Raw genomic sequence first — 17,805 nt, forward strand, 5'->3', positions numbered from 1 at the left:
CATGCCACGTTAAGCAGTGGTTTTGGCAGAGAAGATCTGTACACCTGAGTGAGGGTCCTTATGGATGGTGTAGGTTTGCTTTGAGTTAGTGTGGCCGTGTTGAACTCATACTCCAGTGATAAGCAAGAAGACTTGTTTAACCTCAGTGCTGTACAATGAATATGCTTGTCTTACCGCCTGCAATGGTTTTGCAGATGCCCTTGAGATGAACGGGCACCCACTGAGTGACCCGGACGAAGCTCCCCAGCTAGAGAGCAGCGATCCACGGCAGTACATGGCTGGAGTGGACAATGCAATTGTCATCAGCCATGTCTGCAGCATCGGTTCACAGATGGCCGAGCAGCTGTTTGGTGGTGATGAGGACGGCGGAGAGGGCAGCACGGCTAGTGTTGCCAAGCACAGGCGAGTGCCGGAAGGCCAAGACAGTGGTGCCGGCGATTCGGAGGCTGAGGCAGCTGCCGCAGAGCAGCTGAAGGCTGGGGACAGGACAGGCACAAACCACGTGGCGGCAATGAGTGATGAACACATCGCCTGTATCCATGGTAAGGTCACTGTGGTGAAATGGAGACTGGCAACCCATAAACTGTTGGAACTAGGCCAACACCTGGCATTGGGGCTTTTGTACAGTGGAGTGTAATATTATTACAGTGTAATAAGGGAGGGTCTCACTGTGTGAGGGAAAGCAGCAAAGAAGTGGTGAGGGAGGGTCACACTCTGGGACGGGTGATACTGAGGGAGGGTCACACTGTGGAAGGGGTGATACTAGGGGATAGTCACTGCGAGGGGTGATACTGAGAGAGTGTCACACTGGGAGGGGTGATACTGAAGGAGGGTCACAATGTGGGGGGATGTTACTGAGGGAGGGTCACACTGGGTCTTTAGGCTTCAATGCGGTAATGAGAAGAGGGCAGTTCTTGGGTGGTGAGTGTTCTTCGTGGTGGTGCTGCCTTCTTGGCATCATCTTTTGAAGATGCTCTCCTGAACTGATGTATCTGAGGGCCTCTCCCCAGGACTCAGTCAGGATTGTACCCGCATCTCTGGTGCTACGTGGCAGCAACTTTACCAGCCAAGCCGCTGCATCACTATGTCCAGCAGTATTGGTGATGTCAGTGAGGCAGAATCAGGTTTATTAACATTCACATTATTGTATGTCATGAATTTTTTTTGTTTTGTGGCTGCAGTACAGTGCAATTTATAAAAAAAATACTTTAAGCTACAATAAGAAATATAAAAAATAAGTAGTACAAAATAATGAGATGGTGTTCATGGGTTCATGAACCATTCAGAAATCTGATGGCGGAGGGGAAGAAGCTGTTCCTGAAATAGTGAGTGTGCATCTTCAGGTTCCTGTACCACCTCCCTGATGTTAGTAATGAGAATGCTTTACTGTGGTATGATAGAACATTGAACAGTTCAGTACAGTACAGGCCCTACAGCCCGTGATGGCCTTTTAACTGACTCTAGGATCAATCTAACCTTTCCCTTCCACACAACACACACAAAATGCTGGAGGAACTCAGCAGGACAGGCAGCATACTGTATATGGAAAAAAGTACAGTCACTGTCTTGGACAGAAACCCTTCGGCAGGACACATCCATGTTTCTAAGAGGCTCTTAAATGTACTTAATGTATTTGTCTGGCAGTGCGTTCCATGCACACGGCACTCTGTGCAAAAAGCTACCGCTGACATTGTCGTCCTATACTTTCCTCCAAATACCTTGAAATTATGCCACCTTATATTAGCTATTTTCATCCTAGGGAAAAGTTTCTGGCTGTTCACTTGATCTCTGCCTCTTATCATCTTGTTCACCGTCTTTTACTCCTGAGAAATGGGCCCATATAGCCTTCTACAACCCTTTTTTAAACCCAGAGGATGATCTTTTATTCCTTTCTCCCTGATGAATTTTCCTTAACCGTGCTGAGGTTGGGATGAACATCATCGTAGTATCTAACTCTTAGGAAGAGCAGACCTACTGATAGGAAAAAGGTCAGTAAGAAAGCTCCTTCCCTCTGGTCCCTCTCCTCACCTCACTCTTGTACAGCCTCCCTACCTACTTGCCTCAGGGGTGGACCTAACAGTGTGTTGGAGCTTGGAAAATCCTTTTCGACGAGGCTGATTTCTCTCACAGTGATCCTTCCTTTGCAGGGCTCCTGGATGAGTATATCCAAGCGTACGGCAGCTTGATCCCCCTGAACACGGATGAGGTGATTGAGAAACTCCAGGATGTGTTTGAAGAAGACTTCTCAACCCTTCACAGGTACGCGATCTGTTGCTGATGGTAGGCTCGATAGTGGCACAGTATCGCAGCAGTTACTGTAATGCTATTATAATACCTTGACCCAGGTTCAATGCCTGCTGCTGTCTGTAAGGAGTTTGTTCATTCTCCCTGTGAACCAAGTGGGTTTCCTCCGGGTACTCCAGTTTCCTCCCACTTTGCAGAGATGTAGAGGTAGGTAGATTACTTGGTCACAGGGGTCTAGTTGGGCAGCATGGGCTCGTTGGGCCGGAAAATCCTGTTACCATGCTGCACCTCTAAATGAAAAAAAGGCTGTGGGGGTGGGTGGATGTGGAAATGCTAGACTTACCATTCAAAGCAAGGTGGAAGGTGTGCTTATGACATTACTTTTTCTTTTGTTACTGCCACAGTTGCTTCCTTGTCCCCTTTACCCTGTGTTCTAGTTCAAGGGCAGAGCCACTGGGGACAGAGAATGGACAAAAAGAATTGTTTACATCCTTAAAGGCCCAAGAGTACAGGATGGACACATGAGCCAACCGTCATGGTGTCGGTTCCCCTCACCGTTGACAGTGGTGATCTTGGCAGGCGGGTGTTCCTGTTACTCTTTTGGTTGGACAGGGTTCGGTAGGATTGTTGATGAGCTGATTGTGGAGCCAACCTCCTCACTGCTGATACAGCCAATGCAGTGTTCCTGGATGGACAGGACTGGGTGGGATTGTTGGTGCACAGTGGGCCTCAGTGTAGAGCGACACTGCCACCCCCTCCCCCCCCCAACTGCCTGCAGTGTTCCTCTGACTCTCTTGAATGGGTAGGATGGGGTGCGATTATTGGTGAGCTGATCAAGTGGGCCTGAGTGTGGAACAGGCCACAATGAATGACACATCATCCCTAACCTGGAGCCGGGATTGCAGAGTTGTTAGGACCACGCCTTAATAGGGCAGCACAATAGCATAACACTATTACAGTACAGGACACCCAGGTTCAATTACTGCTGCTGTCTTTAAGGAGTTTGTACATTTTCCTTATGAGCATGTTGATTTCCTCTGGGTGCTCTGGTTTCCTCCCATATTCCAAAGACACGTAGGTTAGGGTTGGTGAGTTGTGGGCATGCTGTGCTGGCGCTGAAAGCATGGCAACACTTGCAGGCTGCCCTCAGCAAATGCTCCAACTGTGTTGGTTGTTTTTGGAAGTGGCACATTTGTTTGATGTACGTGTGATAAGTAAAGCTAATCCTTTCTTTCACTGTGGCTTCTGTTTGTGCGCAGGAAGAGTATGATTCACCATGTGATGCAGTCTTACCATCGGATGGTTGGGAATAACGCTGTCCGCAACTTCCGTGTAACCTACAAGAGGCATGTGCTGACAATGGATGATCTCTCTACGTTATATGGGCAAAACTGGCTTAATGACCAGGTTATGTTTCTCTTGTTGTTGAGCACCTCGGATGGGAGGGTTATTATTCCTCACTCTCTAATTTGATACTTTCCTTTCTCTTGTCTCGTGCCCACCAACCTAAAATCCCCAAAATTCTGAACTATGGCTTGTTGGTCTCCCCAGAAACCCCACAATCAAAAGATCCTCAATTGCACCACCCACACTGGCCAGCACTCAAGTCATTCTCTGCTTTTACCACTGGGATTCCTGTGTGGCAAATCAGGAACCAGAGATGTACAGTTGAATCATGGCCTGGTAGGGGAACACCAGTGACCAGGGACAGAAATGCCTGTAGAAAGTGGTGGAACAGCACAGTCTAACACAGGCAGAGTCCTCCCCACTGCTGAGCACAATTACATGGAGCACTGCTACAAGGAAGTCCCACCATGCAGACCATGCTCTCTTCCCACTGTACCACCAGACAGGGGGTACCTGAGGATCCCACAACCACCACGGTCAGGAACAGTTACAGTGCCTATAAAAAGTATTCACCCCCCCCCCCCCCTTCCCACCCCTTAGACATTTTCATGTTTTTTGTTTTACAACATTGAATCAGAGTGGATTTAATTTGGGTTTTTTTGACACTGATCAACAGAAAAAGACTCTTTTGTGTCAGTGAAAACCTCTCTACTAAGTGATCTAAATTAATTACAGATATAAAACACAAAATAATTGATTGCATAAGTATTCACGCATTTCAAGTCAATATTTAGTAGCAATTACAACACGTTTGGCAGCAATTACAACCTTGAGTCTGTGTGGATAGGTCTCTATCTGCTTTGCACATCTGGACACTGCAATTTTTTCCCACTCTTCTTTACAAAACTGCTCAAGCTCTGTCAGATTGCATGGGGATCGTGAGTGAACAGCCCATTTCAAGTTCAGCCACAAATTCTTGACCGGACTGAGGTCTAGACTCTGACTTGGCCACTCCAGGACATTAACTTTGTTGTTTTTCAGCCATTCCTGTGTAGCTTTAGCTTTATGCTTGGGGTCATTGTCTTGCTGGAAAACAAATCTTCTCCCAAGTCACAGTTCTCTTGCAGACTGTATCAGCTTTTGCTTCAGGATTTTCTTGTATCCTGCTGCATTCATTTTACCCTGTACCTTCACAAACCTTCCAGAGCCTGCTGCAGTAAAGCATCCATACAGCATGATGCAGCCACCATGTTTCACGGTAGAGGTGGTGTGTTTTTGATTATGTGTAGTGTATGGCTTATGCCAAATGTAGCATTTACTCTGATGGCCAAAAAGTTCAATTGTGGTTTAATCAGACCATAGAATCTTCTTCCAGCTGACTTCAGAGTCTCCCACATGCCTTCTTGGCAAACTCTAGCTGTGATTTCATGTGAGTTTTTTTCATTATGGCTTTCGCTTTTCCACTCTCCCATAAAACACCTGGTCAACAGAGTCTCTCCCATCTCAGCTACTGGAAGCTTCTAACTCCTCCAGAGTTGTCATAGGTTTCTTGGTGGCCTCTCCCACTTGTCCCCTTCTTGCATGGTCACTCAGTTTTTGAGGATGGATTTATAGCTGTGCCATATTCTTTCCATTTTTTTATGATTGACTTAATTGTACTCCAATGTATATTCAGTGAGTTAGAAATTTTCATGTATCCATCTCCTGAGTTGTTCTTTTCAATAACCTCTTCACAGAGTTGCTTGGAGTGTTCGTTTGTCATCATGGTGTAGTTTTTACCAGGATACTGACTCATCAGCAGTTAGATACAGGCGTAATTTTACTGCAATCAGTTGAAACACCTTGACTGCACACAGTGATTTCCATTTAACTAATTCTGGTCTTTTGACTTCTGAAACCAATTGGCTGCACCAGTGATGAGTTGGTGTCATACTTGTAATTAATTTAGATCATTTTGTAAAGATCCGTTTTCACTTTGACATGGAAGAGTTTTTCTATTTATCAGTGTCAAAAAAAAAGCCAAATTAAATCCACATGAACATGAAATCTTCTGGGGGTGGGGTTATACTTTTTACAGGCACTGTATTAACCTTCAGTTCACTCTTCTCAATTCTGAACTGATTTTACGACCAACAGACTCACTTTCAAACACTCTACAAACTCATGTTCTCTGTCTTAATTTTTGTTTGCACAATTGTCTTCTTTTGCACATTAGTTGTCTGCTTATATATAGGTTTTTGTAAATTCTGTTGTATTTCTTTTTTTCCCGGTGAAGACCTATAAGAAAATGAATGTCAAGGTAGTATCATTATTGTCATCATTTTGTGCTGTGTAGGGTGACGTAGGCGATCGTGGTCTTGGTAAATTTTTCTACAGAAGTGGCTTGTCATTGCCTTCTGGGCAGACTGGTGATGTGCACCAGCTGCTCATACAACCACTCACCACCTGCACCCATGGCTTCATGTGACCCTGATCAGGGGTGGGGGGCTAAGCAGGTGTTACACCTTACCCAAGGGTGACCTGCAGGGTAGTGGAGAGAAGGAGCACCTTACACCTCCTTTGGTAGGAATGATCTCTACCCTGCCACTCTCAAGGTAGTATATGGTAACATATGCATAATTTGATACTAAATTTACTTTAGATGTTGAGTGGATTGCTCCCTGTAAAGTCTGCTCTGTTGTCATCCACTACTATGCAGCCAGCCAAAGCCCAATGGAAGATTTCCATTACTGATCAACCTTGGCTTGACCCTAAGCTGCTGTGACTTGGGAGAGATGTGCACATCAACCTCCCACAAGTCACATCAGATTGACACAGTGGTGCAGTGTCTCACAGCAGCAGTGACCTGGGTGTGATGGTCCTCCTTGTATCTTTGTGCTCTGTTCTCCTGTCACATCCCAAAGACAGGCTGGCAAGGTAATTGGCTGCTGTGAATTGCCAATAATGTGTAAGAAAGTGGTAGAATCTTAGGAGTGTTGATGGGGATGTAAGAATAAATTGGGAATAAGGTAAATGATTAACCCCTTTTGATTTTAACTACGTCCCTATTAAAGGGGTGGCGCAGTAGCGTAGTGGTTAGTGTAACACTATTACAGAGCCAGCGATCCAGGTTCAATTCCCACTGCTGTGTGTAAGGTGTTTGTATGTTCTACCTCTGATCATGTGGGTATCCTCTGGGTGCATTATTTAGTTAAACGATCACATGAGTGTAATTAGGCAGTGCTGACTCATTGGGTCTGAAGGGCCTGTTACTGTGCTGTATCTCAAAATAAAAGTAATGAAAAAATAAATCAATGGGTGCTTGATTGGGCTGGATTTAGTAGGCTGGTTTCCATAGCAACAGACACAAAGTGTGGGAGAAACTCAACAGGTCAGGCAGCATCTATGGAGGAGGATCGACAGTCAACATTTTAGGCTGAGACCCTTTATCGGGACTATAAAGGAAGGGGACAGAGGCCAGAATAACAAGGTGGGAGAAAGGGAGGGGGTACAAGCAGGCAGATGATAAGTGAAAACTGTGCACAATTGGAAGTCTTTGTGGAGAACTGAATGAAATAAAATTCCACCAAAATGTTTGTATTGAACTGTTTTAAAATACATAAAATGTACAGTAGGTTTGGTCTGTGGAGAGAAAAAAATTAACATTTGAAACAAGTTTCGTGTCAGAACTGGTATCAGTATTGGTTTAAAGCAAAATACACACAATGCTGGAGGAGCTCAGCAAATCAGGCAGCATCTATGTAAATGAATAAACAGATGAAGTTTCGGGCTGTGACCCTACTACAGGGCTGAAAAGGAAGGAGGGAAGATGGCAGAGTAGAAGTGGTGGGGAAGGAAGAGGGTGATAGGTGAATCCAGGTGGGAAAGAAAGGGAAAGGGCTAGAGAAGAAGGAATCTGATAGAGAGGAGAGTGGACCATAGGAAGGAGGAGGAAAGAAGAGGTAAAAGGCCAGAGTGGAAAATAGAAGAGGCGAGGGGGAAGGAATTGTTTTTATAAGAAGAAATTGATATTCATGCCATCAGGTTGGAAACTACCCAAACAGAATATAAGATGTTGCTCTTCCACCCTGAGGGTGGCCTCATATTGCTATCAAGTGTTCCGTCCCTCTTCTTCTATTCCCTACTCTGGCCTTTTGCCTCTTCCTATATGCCTATCATTTCCTCCTGGGTCCCCTCCTCTGTCCTTTTTCCTATGAACCACTCCATGAAAGAATGGGGGGAGATTGCCATGCTTGGCAGAACAAAGGACCAAGAGAGGGCCATTGCTTATGCCATTGAGGGGATATAAGCATCTCTGAGGCGAGAATTACAGCACTCCATCAGCATCATAGTGAATATTTTAACCGTCCTGTTGAATTGACTCAATGAATGATATACCCCCCTACCCCAGTGGTCCCCAACCACTGGGCCGCAAAACATGTGCTACCGGGCTGCGAGGGAACGATATGATTTGGTTATATGAAAAGATATGAGTCAGCTGCACCTTTCCTCATTCCCTGTCATGCCCACTGTCGAACTTGAACGCATGCGAGGTCATCAGTCAGTCATTAACCTACAGCTACTCAATGAGTTAAAAAACAATCGTCGCTTGATAGTTTCTTTGGAAGAGGTGGTAGGAACATAAAAGGCAGCTCAGAGACAGCTGAGGTCGAGACTAAAAAGAAAGCTTTCTTCAACAGAAAATATGACGACTCTTACATAAAATATGGCTTTAATGTGAACGGTGACTCGCACTCTCCAAGCCCCCTGTGTGTGATATGTGGAGAAAAGCTGTCTAATGAGGCAATGAAGCCCTCAAAGCTGCTTCGGCATCTTGAGTCCACGCACCCTGCACTTAAAGACAAGCCAGTTGACATTTTTGAGCAGGAAAAAAAGTGAGCAAGCGGGACAGAAGCAAGTGCTGAGAACCCCCACCTCCACAAATGCTGCTGCTCTGAGAGCATTGTACTTGGTGGCTAGCCGTATTGCTAAGGCTAAGAAGCCTTTCACTGTTGGGAGAAGTTTCAAGATGGCACAGGTTTCTCTTTCAACTGCCACAGTTTAAGGAGAATCGATGACATAGTGGAGGACATCGAAGCACAGCTGTTGGAACGGCTTAACGAGTCACCATGTGACAAGGAGTGGATAGCAAAACTCGCTGATCTGTGTGACATCTTCAACCTGCTCAATGAACGCAATTTGTCACTTCAGGGGAGAAGGACAACTGTCTTCAAGTTGGCAGATAAAATGTCTGCTTTCAAAGCCAAACTGGAACTGTGGGGACGGCGAGTGGACAGGGGCATAATTGACATGTTCCCAAATCCCATGAGCTGGGATTTAGGGAGAGACTGAGGCTGCACCGTCCTTCTCACAGCTGGTGCGCGATCACCTGTCTTCACTGTCGACAGAATTCAAGCGTTACTTCCCAACCGCAAATGACCCAAGATGTGCAAAGGAATGGGTCTGTGACCCATTTGTGAATGTCCCCGGTGAATCATCATGTCAGCGCGGGAAGAAGATCAACTCCTCGAACTTGCAAATGACGGTGGGCTGAAAGGTATGTTTGACATAACATCTCTGCCGGCATTCTGGATCAAAATCAATGCTGAATATCCTGAGATAGTCACGAAAGCACTGAAAACGTTGTGTCCATTTCCAACATCATATCTCTGCGAAGCAGGGTTTTCTGCAATGAATGCAATGAAAACTAAATTGCAGAATAGACTGGACATAAGGAACCCCCTTCGAGTATCACTGTCTCCCGTCACCCCTCTTGTTGCAGGGAAACAAGCCCAGAGCTCCCACTGATTCAGCGATATTGGTGTGTTGCAATGATTTTATATGTTCATACGAGGAAAATATGCGCTGTGTGTTTAATATCCAAACGTTACTTAAAATGTTATGATGCTACTGACTTATAAGTGACGTATAATTTTAAAACTATATTCATGAGAGGAAAATACGCGCTGGGTGTTTAATATTAAATTTGTTGAGATAAACCCTTTTAGAAACTAAATTGAGTGTATTAGCCACTTATAAGTGACTTATAGTTGATTTATCACCTATATTCCAGTTGTGATTAACACCCCCCCCAGGCCCCCGTCGGTCGGTCCGCAAGAATATTGTCAATATTAAACTGGTCCATGGTGCAAAAAAGGTTGGGGACCCCTGCCCTACCCCCATTCCCCACTCTGGCCTCTTACCACTTCTTCCCTGCCTATCACCTCACCCTGGTGCCCCTCCTTCTTCCTTTTCTCCAATGGCCCATTCTCCTTTCCTATCAGATTCCTTCCGCTACAGCCCTTTACATTTGCTACCCACCTGGCCACCTATCACCTTTTGGCTTGCCTCCTTCCTCTCCCCCCACCTTTTTATCCTGGCATCTTCCCCCTTCCTTTCCACTCCTGATGAATGGTCTCAACCGGAATCATTGACTGTTTATTTATTTCCATAGGTGCTGCCTGACCTACTGAGTTCCTCCAGTATTTTGTGTGTTCTTTTGAATCCCATTAGCTTTCTAACCAAAATGGATGCATTATTAGTTGATTGTAACCCTCTTACTGGTCAGAAATGTCACCCCCTCCCTATCCTTGTTGTGTCCTCTGAACTGGTGGTTCTGATATCCATGGATGTACACTGTAATGGTCTTGTCCTATTGTTTATCTTTCATTCACTTGCACTGCAGTGTAAACACTTGAACCATCTTTATAATGCTGTTTACATTGTAAATACAGGCTGCATATCTGTGTTTTATTTCTAATTGTTGTTTGTTGCATGTCACACCCTGACCAACACACCACAGCAGATTCCTAATACATGTAAATGTATATGGTGAATAAAGTTGATGCCTGTTGATCTCTCTGAGTGCATCACCTCACATTTCTCCAGAATAAATTCTATATTGCATTTATTCAGCTCTCTGCCCTGTTGGAAATTGTTAAAGAGGCTTTGGGAAGTGGACGCCTGTGCCATGGTGTGCCCCTTGCTTGGAGTTATTACTGAGTGGCACCACGTAGGTGCTGAATTGTAGGACACCAGGTATCGTAGGAAAGATTTTCATAGAAAGGGTTAGGTGACTTTTTTATTTGAGGTGTATTCAGGGGAGATTCCAGTGATCCCAGTATGTGCGCATTCTGTATCTGTCCTGGAGCAAAGCATAAACGTAAAGGAAAAAACATTTCCATATGTTTCTCATTTATGTGGCTGACTTTCGAGAGGCTTGGAGCATGATTTCTGTTCAAAATATTTGGACCAGTTGTTTGATTGCTAAGTGTTTTCTTGTGGTACAGTGGTAGGAGATGAAGTACTTTTTCTTGTATTTTACTACAGGTCATGAACATGTACGGAGACCTCGTTATGGACACTGTCCCTGACAAGGTAAGTCCGTTTGCCTCGAATCACTGCTCAGAATCATGTTTATTATCACTAATGTGTTGTGAAATATGGGTGCAGTACAGTGCAATACATTAAAAATTACTGTAAATTACCTTAAGAAATGTAAGAGAGGAAAAAGAGAGCAAAATACTGAGGTATTGTGCATAGACCATTCAGAAATGAGCTGGTGGAGGGGAAGAAGCTGTCTATCCCTGAAACGTTGAGTGTGTGTTTTCACCTGATAATGATCTGCCCATGTGTGTGTCATTATCAAAGTATTTGCAATACAGAAACAAAATGCTGAAAGTTGAAAATTCCTCCACCTCATCTCTAGTAACTTTTTTAAATGCAGCAACTCACTTGGGTTGATGAATGACAGGATTAATGTTGACGGAGGGAAGGATTAATGTTGACGGGGAACAGGGTTAATTTTGATGGTGGGATGAATTAACATTGAAGAAGGGCAGCATTAATGCTGACGGTGTGGGATGCACACCAATTGAGAGCAGGATTAAGGCTGACGGTGTGGGATTAACGATGATGGTGCGGGATTAAGGATGAATGAGGGCAGGATTAACACTGATGGTATGGGATTAACGCTGACCGAGGGCAGGATTAATGCTGGCGGTGCGAGATTAATGCTGACTGAGGGCAGGATTAATGCTGGCGGTGTGGGATTAACGCTGATTGAGGGCAGGATTAATGCTGACAGTGCGGGATTAACGCTGATTGAGGGGAGGATTAATGCTGATTGAGGGGAGGATTAACGTTGACGGTGCGGGATTAACGCTGACTGGGGGCAGGATTAATGCTGACTGGGGGCAGGATTAATGCTGACTGAAGGCTGGATTAACACTGACGTTGCGGGATTAACACTGACTGAGGGCAGGATTAACGCTGATGGTGCGGGATTGACACCAGCGGAAGGGTGGAGTTACGCTGGTGGAGGGATGGAGTAATGATGACGAGGTTGAGATTGACACCAGCGGAGGGGTGGAGTTACGCTGGTGGAGGGATGGAGTGATGCTGATGAGGGTGGAATTGATGCCGACTGAGGGATGGAGTAATGCCGATGGAGGACGGAATTAACTTTGACAGAAGGGTTGGGTAACGCTGGCAGAGGGCAGGATTAACATTGAGGTTCACTTGGGGAATTAGGTGCAACAGAGAAAGATCCTCAGAATATGTACACAACGCTGGAAGAACTCAGCAGGCCAGGCAGCATCCGTGAGAAAAGAGTAGCCAATGTTTCGGGCCAAGACCCTTAATCAGGAATGGGCGTTTTGGCTACTCTTTTCTCACAGAAGCTGCCCGGCCTGCTGAGTTCTTCCAGTGTTGTGTACGTATTCTTCAATCCACAGCATCTGCAGTTGTATTTTTGTGTTTAGAGAAAGATCCTCCTCTTTCAGGAGTTTAACTGAAATCACTGTAATTTTTGATTATCTGTCGTCTGAGTATGAAACAACCACGACTACCTTCTCCCTTTGTTTTTCTTTTTACATTTTTCCACCCTTGTAAACCGATTGTAATTAACAAGAGTTTTGCCACATTCTTGACTTCCAAAGGACCTTCGGATCACGAAAGCTTGCAACATCTTACCAGTTGGACATGTCTCCCTAACTACCGTAGATTCCGGATTATAAGCCGCTACTTTTTTCCCACATTTTGAACAGCTTTGAACTCTGCGGCCTATAATCCAGAGCGGCTAATACATGGTTTTTTTTTTCATGCCGCCTCGTAAACATTTTGCCTCGTAACAGTAGACCAATAAAATTGATGAGTAGTTCACAGAGGTCCAATGAAATTGTACGATAAATCAAGCGCACTTTCACAATTAAATTATTGTAAATCAGTCATTTGTACTCACCCTCATCAACATGGAAAATACTCGAAGCAAGACCCGAGCGCGTCAGACCCGATTAGACCCGATCGCAATGCGCAAGCGTCAGACCCGATTAGACCCGAGCGCATTGCGCAAGCGTCAGATCCGATTAGACCCGATCGCATTGCGCAAGCGTGTCAGACCCGATTAGACCCGATCGCAATGCGCAAGCGTCAGACCCGATTAGACCCGATCGCAATGCGCAAGCGTCAGACCCGATTAGACCCGAGCGCATTGCGCAAGCGTCAGATCCGATTAGACCCGATCGCATTGCGCAAGCGTGTCAGACCCGATTAGACCTGATCGCAATGCGCAAGCGTCAGACCCGATTAGACCCGATCGCAATGCGCAAGCGTCAGACCCGATTAGACCCGAGCGCATTGCGCAAGCGTCAGACCCGATTAGACCCGATCGCATTGCGCAAGCGTGTCAGACCCGATTAGACCCGATCGCAATGCGCAAGCGTCAGACCCGATTAGACCCGATCGCATTGCGCAAGCGTGTCAGACCCGATTAGACCCGATCGCAATGCGCAAGCGTCAGACCCGATTAGACCCGATCGCATTGCGCAAGCGTCAGACCCGATTAGACCCGATCGAAAACGCTGCTTTTAAGTTAAAGTCGATCAATAACTTTTCCTGGTAGGCTGCAATATATATATTTTTACCAGTCGCTAGGAGATATTGGAATGTTGTTCGTGCTGTTCAGTAAAAAAGTATATGCAACGTAATTTGTGTTACCGATACGTATGTATATTTAAAAGTAGCGGTGCGGCCTAAAATCCGGTGCGGCCTTTACAATTAAAAAATTGATTTTATTTCTAAAATTAGAGCCTGCGGCTAATAATCAGGTGCGCTCTGTAGTCCGGAATCTACGGTAACTAACGCAAAGCCCTTGTCATGTCCATTTAACCTCTCCAATTTCTCCAGTCTATCTCACTGTTCCTGAATTCCCTTGACCCTGCATTAAGCAAGGAGATCTCCTCTACTCCATCCATTTAACCTACAGGTTACAGAGTAAGGAATGCTGTGGGTGAGAGGAAAGATTCTTGTGGTTTCGATGGGACTAATTGGATATGCAGATGATGGTTACAGATGTCTAACAACTTGTCTCCTTCACACAGGTACACTTCTTCAACAGCTTTTTTTATGACAAGCTGAGAACAAAGGGATATGATGGCGTGAAAAGATGGACCAAAAACGTAAGATTCCATTGCACCCCTCCCCCCAAGCCCTATTCTCCCCTGAGAGTGGTGCCATGTACAGTGCAAGCTACTCCCAAAGTAGTTTCTGCCCCAGCCCTTTCATCCAGGCCAGGTCTATCTCGGGTAGAGTGAACTTTACCCATAACTTCCATGATCTCAATACTTGTGGCCAAAGTTCCTGCAGAAGCTGGTCGAGTCTATTGAAGCTACTCTAAATTCTAAAGATGTTCCCACTTCACCTGTGTGAAGCCACCTTCATGTTTCATTGGGCTGTTTTTTATTTTTTCTTTCAACATTCTTCTGACTTAACCCCGTAATATTTGATGCCTTAACTAATGAAGGATCAACTTTATTCATCATGTACATTTACATCATTAGGAACTTGCTGTGGTGTATTGGCACTACATATAGCAAAAAGCATCAACATTCATCAGTTGTAAAGAATAAAGAATTATATAAAATACAAAGTTTGAGTGGAATAAAATGTGATGTGTATAAAGCCTGTATTTACAATGTAAACAGCATTATAAACAGTGGTTTAAAATGTTTATACAGCAGTAATAGTTTTGCAGAGGTGGTGTGGGGGGGGGGGGGGGGCTGACTAGCATGATTGATCCGATTAAACTGCCTGAGAAAAGAAACTTTTAAGATGGTGTGATGTTTTTCTTTCATTAGCCCTGGACTACTTTCCAGAAGGGAGCTTTCGGAAAAGGCATTTTACAGGGTGGGTAATGTCTGCTTCTTTGATCTGTACACAGACAAGCCCTGCAATGGTGGTGGACTCAAGCCTTTTCTGCTGACCTGACAGTTCACTATAGTTTACATATATTGTGAGGAGATGCTGCACCAAACCAGACAGTGTGCAGCTCTTGACTTGAAAGGGGAGTTTCATGGACTTTGACTCATGCCACTTCCACCCATGCCGACAGACCTGGTCATGAACCGTAAAGTTACGTTTTGCTTTACACATTCATCCCACAGGTTGACATCTTTAACAAGGATTTGCTCTTGATCCCCATTCACCTGGAGGTTCACTGGTCCCTGGTCTCTGTTGATGTGCGGCAAAAGACAATAACGTACTTCGACTCCCAGCGCACCCTGAACCGGAGGTGCCCCAAGGTACAGCAGAGGGAGTTGTTTTCCAGCATTGATTTTGAGGATTTTGGCAATGGAACCCACACTGTGAGATATAAAAGATCTGTTATTTCCCACTTTCTACATGGCAAAAATAGAAGCCATGTGATCTTACACCACAACAGATCCAAATCCAGCAAGGTTGTTTTCTGGTATTATAGCGTGACAAATGTAAGCAGGTTTTATCCACTGAGGTTGGGTGACACTAGAGCTTGTCGTCATTGGTTAAGGGTGAAAGGTGAAATATTTAAGGGGAACCTGAGGGGGAGCTTCTTCACTCAGAGGGTGATGCTAGTGTGGAATGAGTTGCCAGAGGAAGTGGTGGATATAGGTTCAAATGCAACATTTAAGAGAAGCTTGGATATGTACATGGATGGGAGGGGGTATGAATGGCTATGGTCCAGTTGCAGGTCGATGGCACTAGGCAGAATGACAGTTTGGTACAGCCTTTTTCTGTGCCTTGGTGCTCTACGACAGACTCATGCAGAAGGAACTGTTTCCAAGTGTCATACAGCATCCAACCGTAGTATTGTACACCTTATAGTTGAGGTGCATTTATCACAAAGTAGATAATAAAGCATAGGAGCAGAATTAGGCCATCCAGCCCATTGACTGCTCCACCATTCTATTATGGCGGATTTATTGTCCCTCTCAACCTCTTCTCCCCATTACCTTCAATGCCTAGACTAATCAAGAACCCATCAACCTCCACTTGGCCTCCACAGCTGTCCGCAGCAATGAATTCCACAGACCCACCACCCTCTGGCTAAAGAAATCCTTCCTCATCTCTATACTGTAAGGTTGTAGTCACCTTTATTCACCTATAGTACCGTAGCAATTAGCATAACATTTTGCAGCACCAGTGACCCATCCCTTTCTGTAAGGAGTTTTTACGTTCTCCCTGTGACTGCGTAGTGGTCCATTTACTTCGCATGTTCCAAAGGCGTATGAGTTTGGGTTAGTGAGTTGTGGGCATACTATGAAACAACTCAGGTTGGAAGGACTGTGGAAGTAGCCAGGCTCCCTATGTACAGGGTGGGCTTCTCTCCATGGGCTGGGTGGTGTCCAAAGGTGTATGAACTGAACCCTGTAGCCTGAAATCTCATCTCCCTTCCAGCACATTGGAAAGTACCTTCAGGCAGAAGCTGCCAAGAAGAACAGACGTGACTTCTACGATGACTGGAAGGGATATTTCAAAATGGTGGGTAGCCTGCAAAATCAGTCATGTAGATTGAAAATAACTAACTTGTTGGAAAAGTTAAGCATGTTATTTGACCGTAAAAGCTTCTGATTATTTATAAATTGAGTGCATCCCATTTTTTTAACCATGGTATTGTATCAAGCTTAGGTTCAGAACTAGAATCAGGTTTATTATTGCTGACATACAGTATGTTGTGAAATGCGTTATTTTGTGGCAGTAGAACAGAGCAGTGCATAAAAATCACTGTTAGTTGCAATAAATCATAAATAAATATTGTGAAAGAAGAATAATGATGTAGTATTCATGGACCGTGCAGAAATCTGAAGGTGGAGGGGAAGAAGTTGTTCTTAAAATGATGAGTATGGGTCTTCAGATTCCTGTACCACCTCCTGATGGTAGTAGAAGAGGGGGAATGTCCGGGATGGTGAGGGTCCTTAGTATTGGATGCTGCCTTCTTGATACACCGCCTTTTAAAGATGTCCTCGATGATGGGTGAGGGTGCCACTTTTTCAAGATGCTGTCAATGATGGCTAGTGTCCACGATGGAGCTGGCTGGGTCTACAACCCTTTGCAGCCTCTTTCCCTGCCCATTACACAGACCTGGTGTGGGACAGATTGGGCTGCCAAGGGTCAGTCTGAACCAACAGACTAAGTGTGGTTTTGGGGTCAGGTTAGGGTCTAGGGACACAGACATGGAGGATTTTGAGGTCAGGTCAGAAACAAGGTAGGAGTACACGGTGGGCCAAAGGCCAGTGATCCCTGTGCTGTGGACAAAGACAAGCTAGGATGATGGCTAGTGACCCCCCCCCCCCAGTTTGGTGAGTACCCCCATGTTGGTGTGTCCTAGTATCAGAGGTCCATGCAGGCAGAGGTACAAGGACCAGTGAACACCCCCACCCCCAGGTTGGCAAGCCCAGACTTCAAGGTCTGGAGTTCCCATCGTTGGGTTGATACCAAAGTTGGCAAAAGAGGCCCAATGGAGAAGCTCTGGATCTGCGAGTCTGTAAGTCTACAGGGGAAGTTGGAGCCCTGATATCTGCGAGTCCGCTGGGGAAAGCAGCCCCAAGCTAAAGACCCTAACAATGTGCCAATTACTAAAACTGCTTTTCTCTTTGGTGGGTGGGGATTCCTGCTTGATTGCATTCATTCACTACAAGGAGTGTAGCATCGATGCCTGACAGTCTATAGGGGTGTAACATTCAGAGCATTACCATCTGCACAGGATCAGAAAAAGCTGCAGAGGGTTGTAAACTCAGCCAGATCCATCATAGGCACTAGTCTCCCCACCATCCAGGATATCTTCAAAAGCTGATGCCTCAAGAAGGCTGCACCCATCATGAAGGACTTCCCACCGCCCAGGACATGTCCTCCTCATTACTACCAACCGGGAGGGAGCACTTGGAGGCACACACTCAACATTTTAGGAACAACTTCTTCCCC

At 45.3% G+C, this 17,805-nt stretch overlaps 1 protein-coding gene across 3 annotated transcripts in view; it reads left to right on the forward strand.

Moving 5' to 3' along the window:
• The window catches only part of LOC140729368 (uncharacterized), a 74,288-nt gene that overhangs the window by 22,671 nt on the left and 33,812 nt on the right, over positions 1-17,805 (forward strand). For all 3 annotated transcript variants that reach the window (XM_073049029.1, XM_073049031.1, XM_073049032.1), the window contains exons 3-9: positions 195-542; positions 2,148-2,259; positions 3,504-3,651; positions 10,900-10,947; positions 13,950-14,027; positions 15,012-15,149; positions 16,282-16,365. In XM_073049029.1, the coding sequence (XP_072905130.1) occupies positions 195-542; positions 2,148-2,259; positions 3,504-3,651; positions 10,900-10,947; positions 13,950-14,027; positions 15,012-15,149; positions 16,282-16,365 (956 nt within the window). The remainder of the gene's footprint in view (positions 1-194; positions 543-2,147; positions 2,260-3,503; positions 3,652-10,899; positions 10,948-13,949; positions 14,028-15,011; positions 15,150-16,281; positions 16,366-17,805) is intronic.

This window comes from Hemitrygon akajei, chromosome 6 (assembly GCF_048418815.1).
Source record: "Hemitrygon akajei chromosome 6, sHemAka1.3, whole genome shotgun sequence".
In the NCBI taxonomy this organism is placed as follows: domain Eukaryota; kingdom Metazoa; phylum Chordata; class Chondrichthyes; order Myliobatiformes; family Dasyatidae; genus Hemitrygon; species Hemitrygon akajei.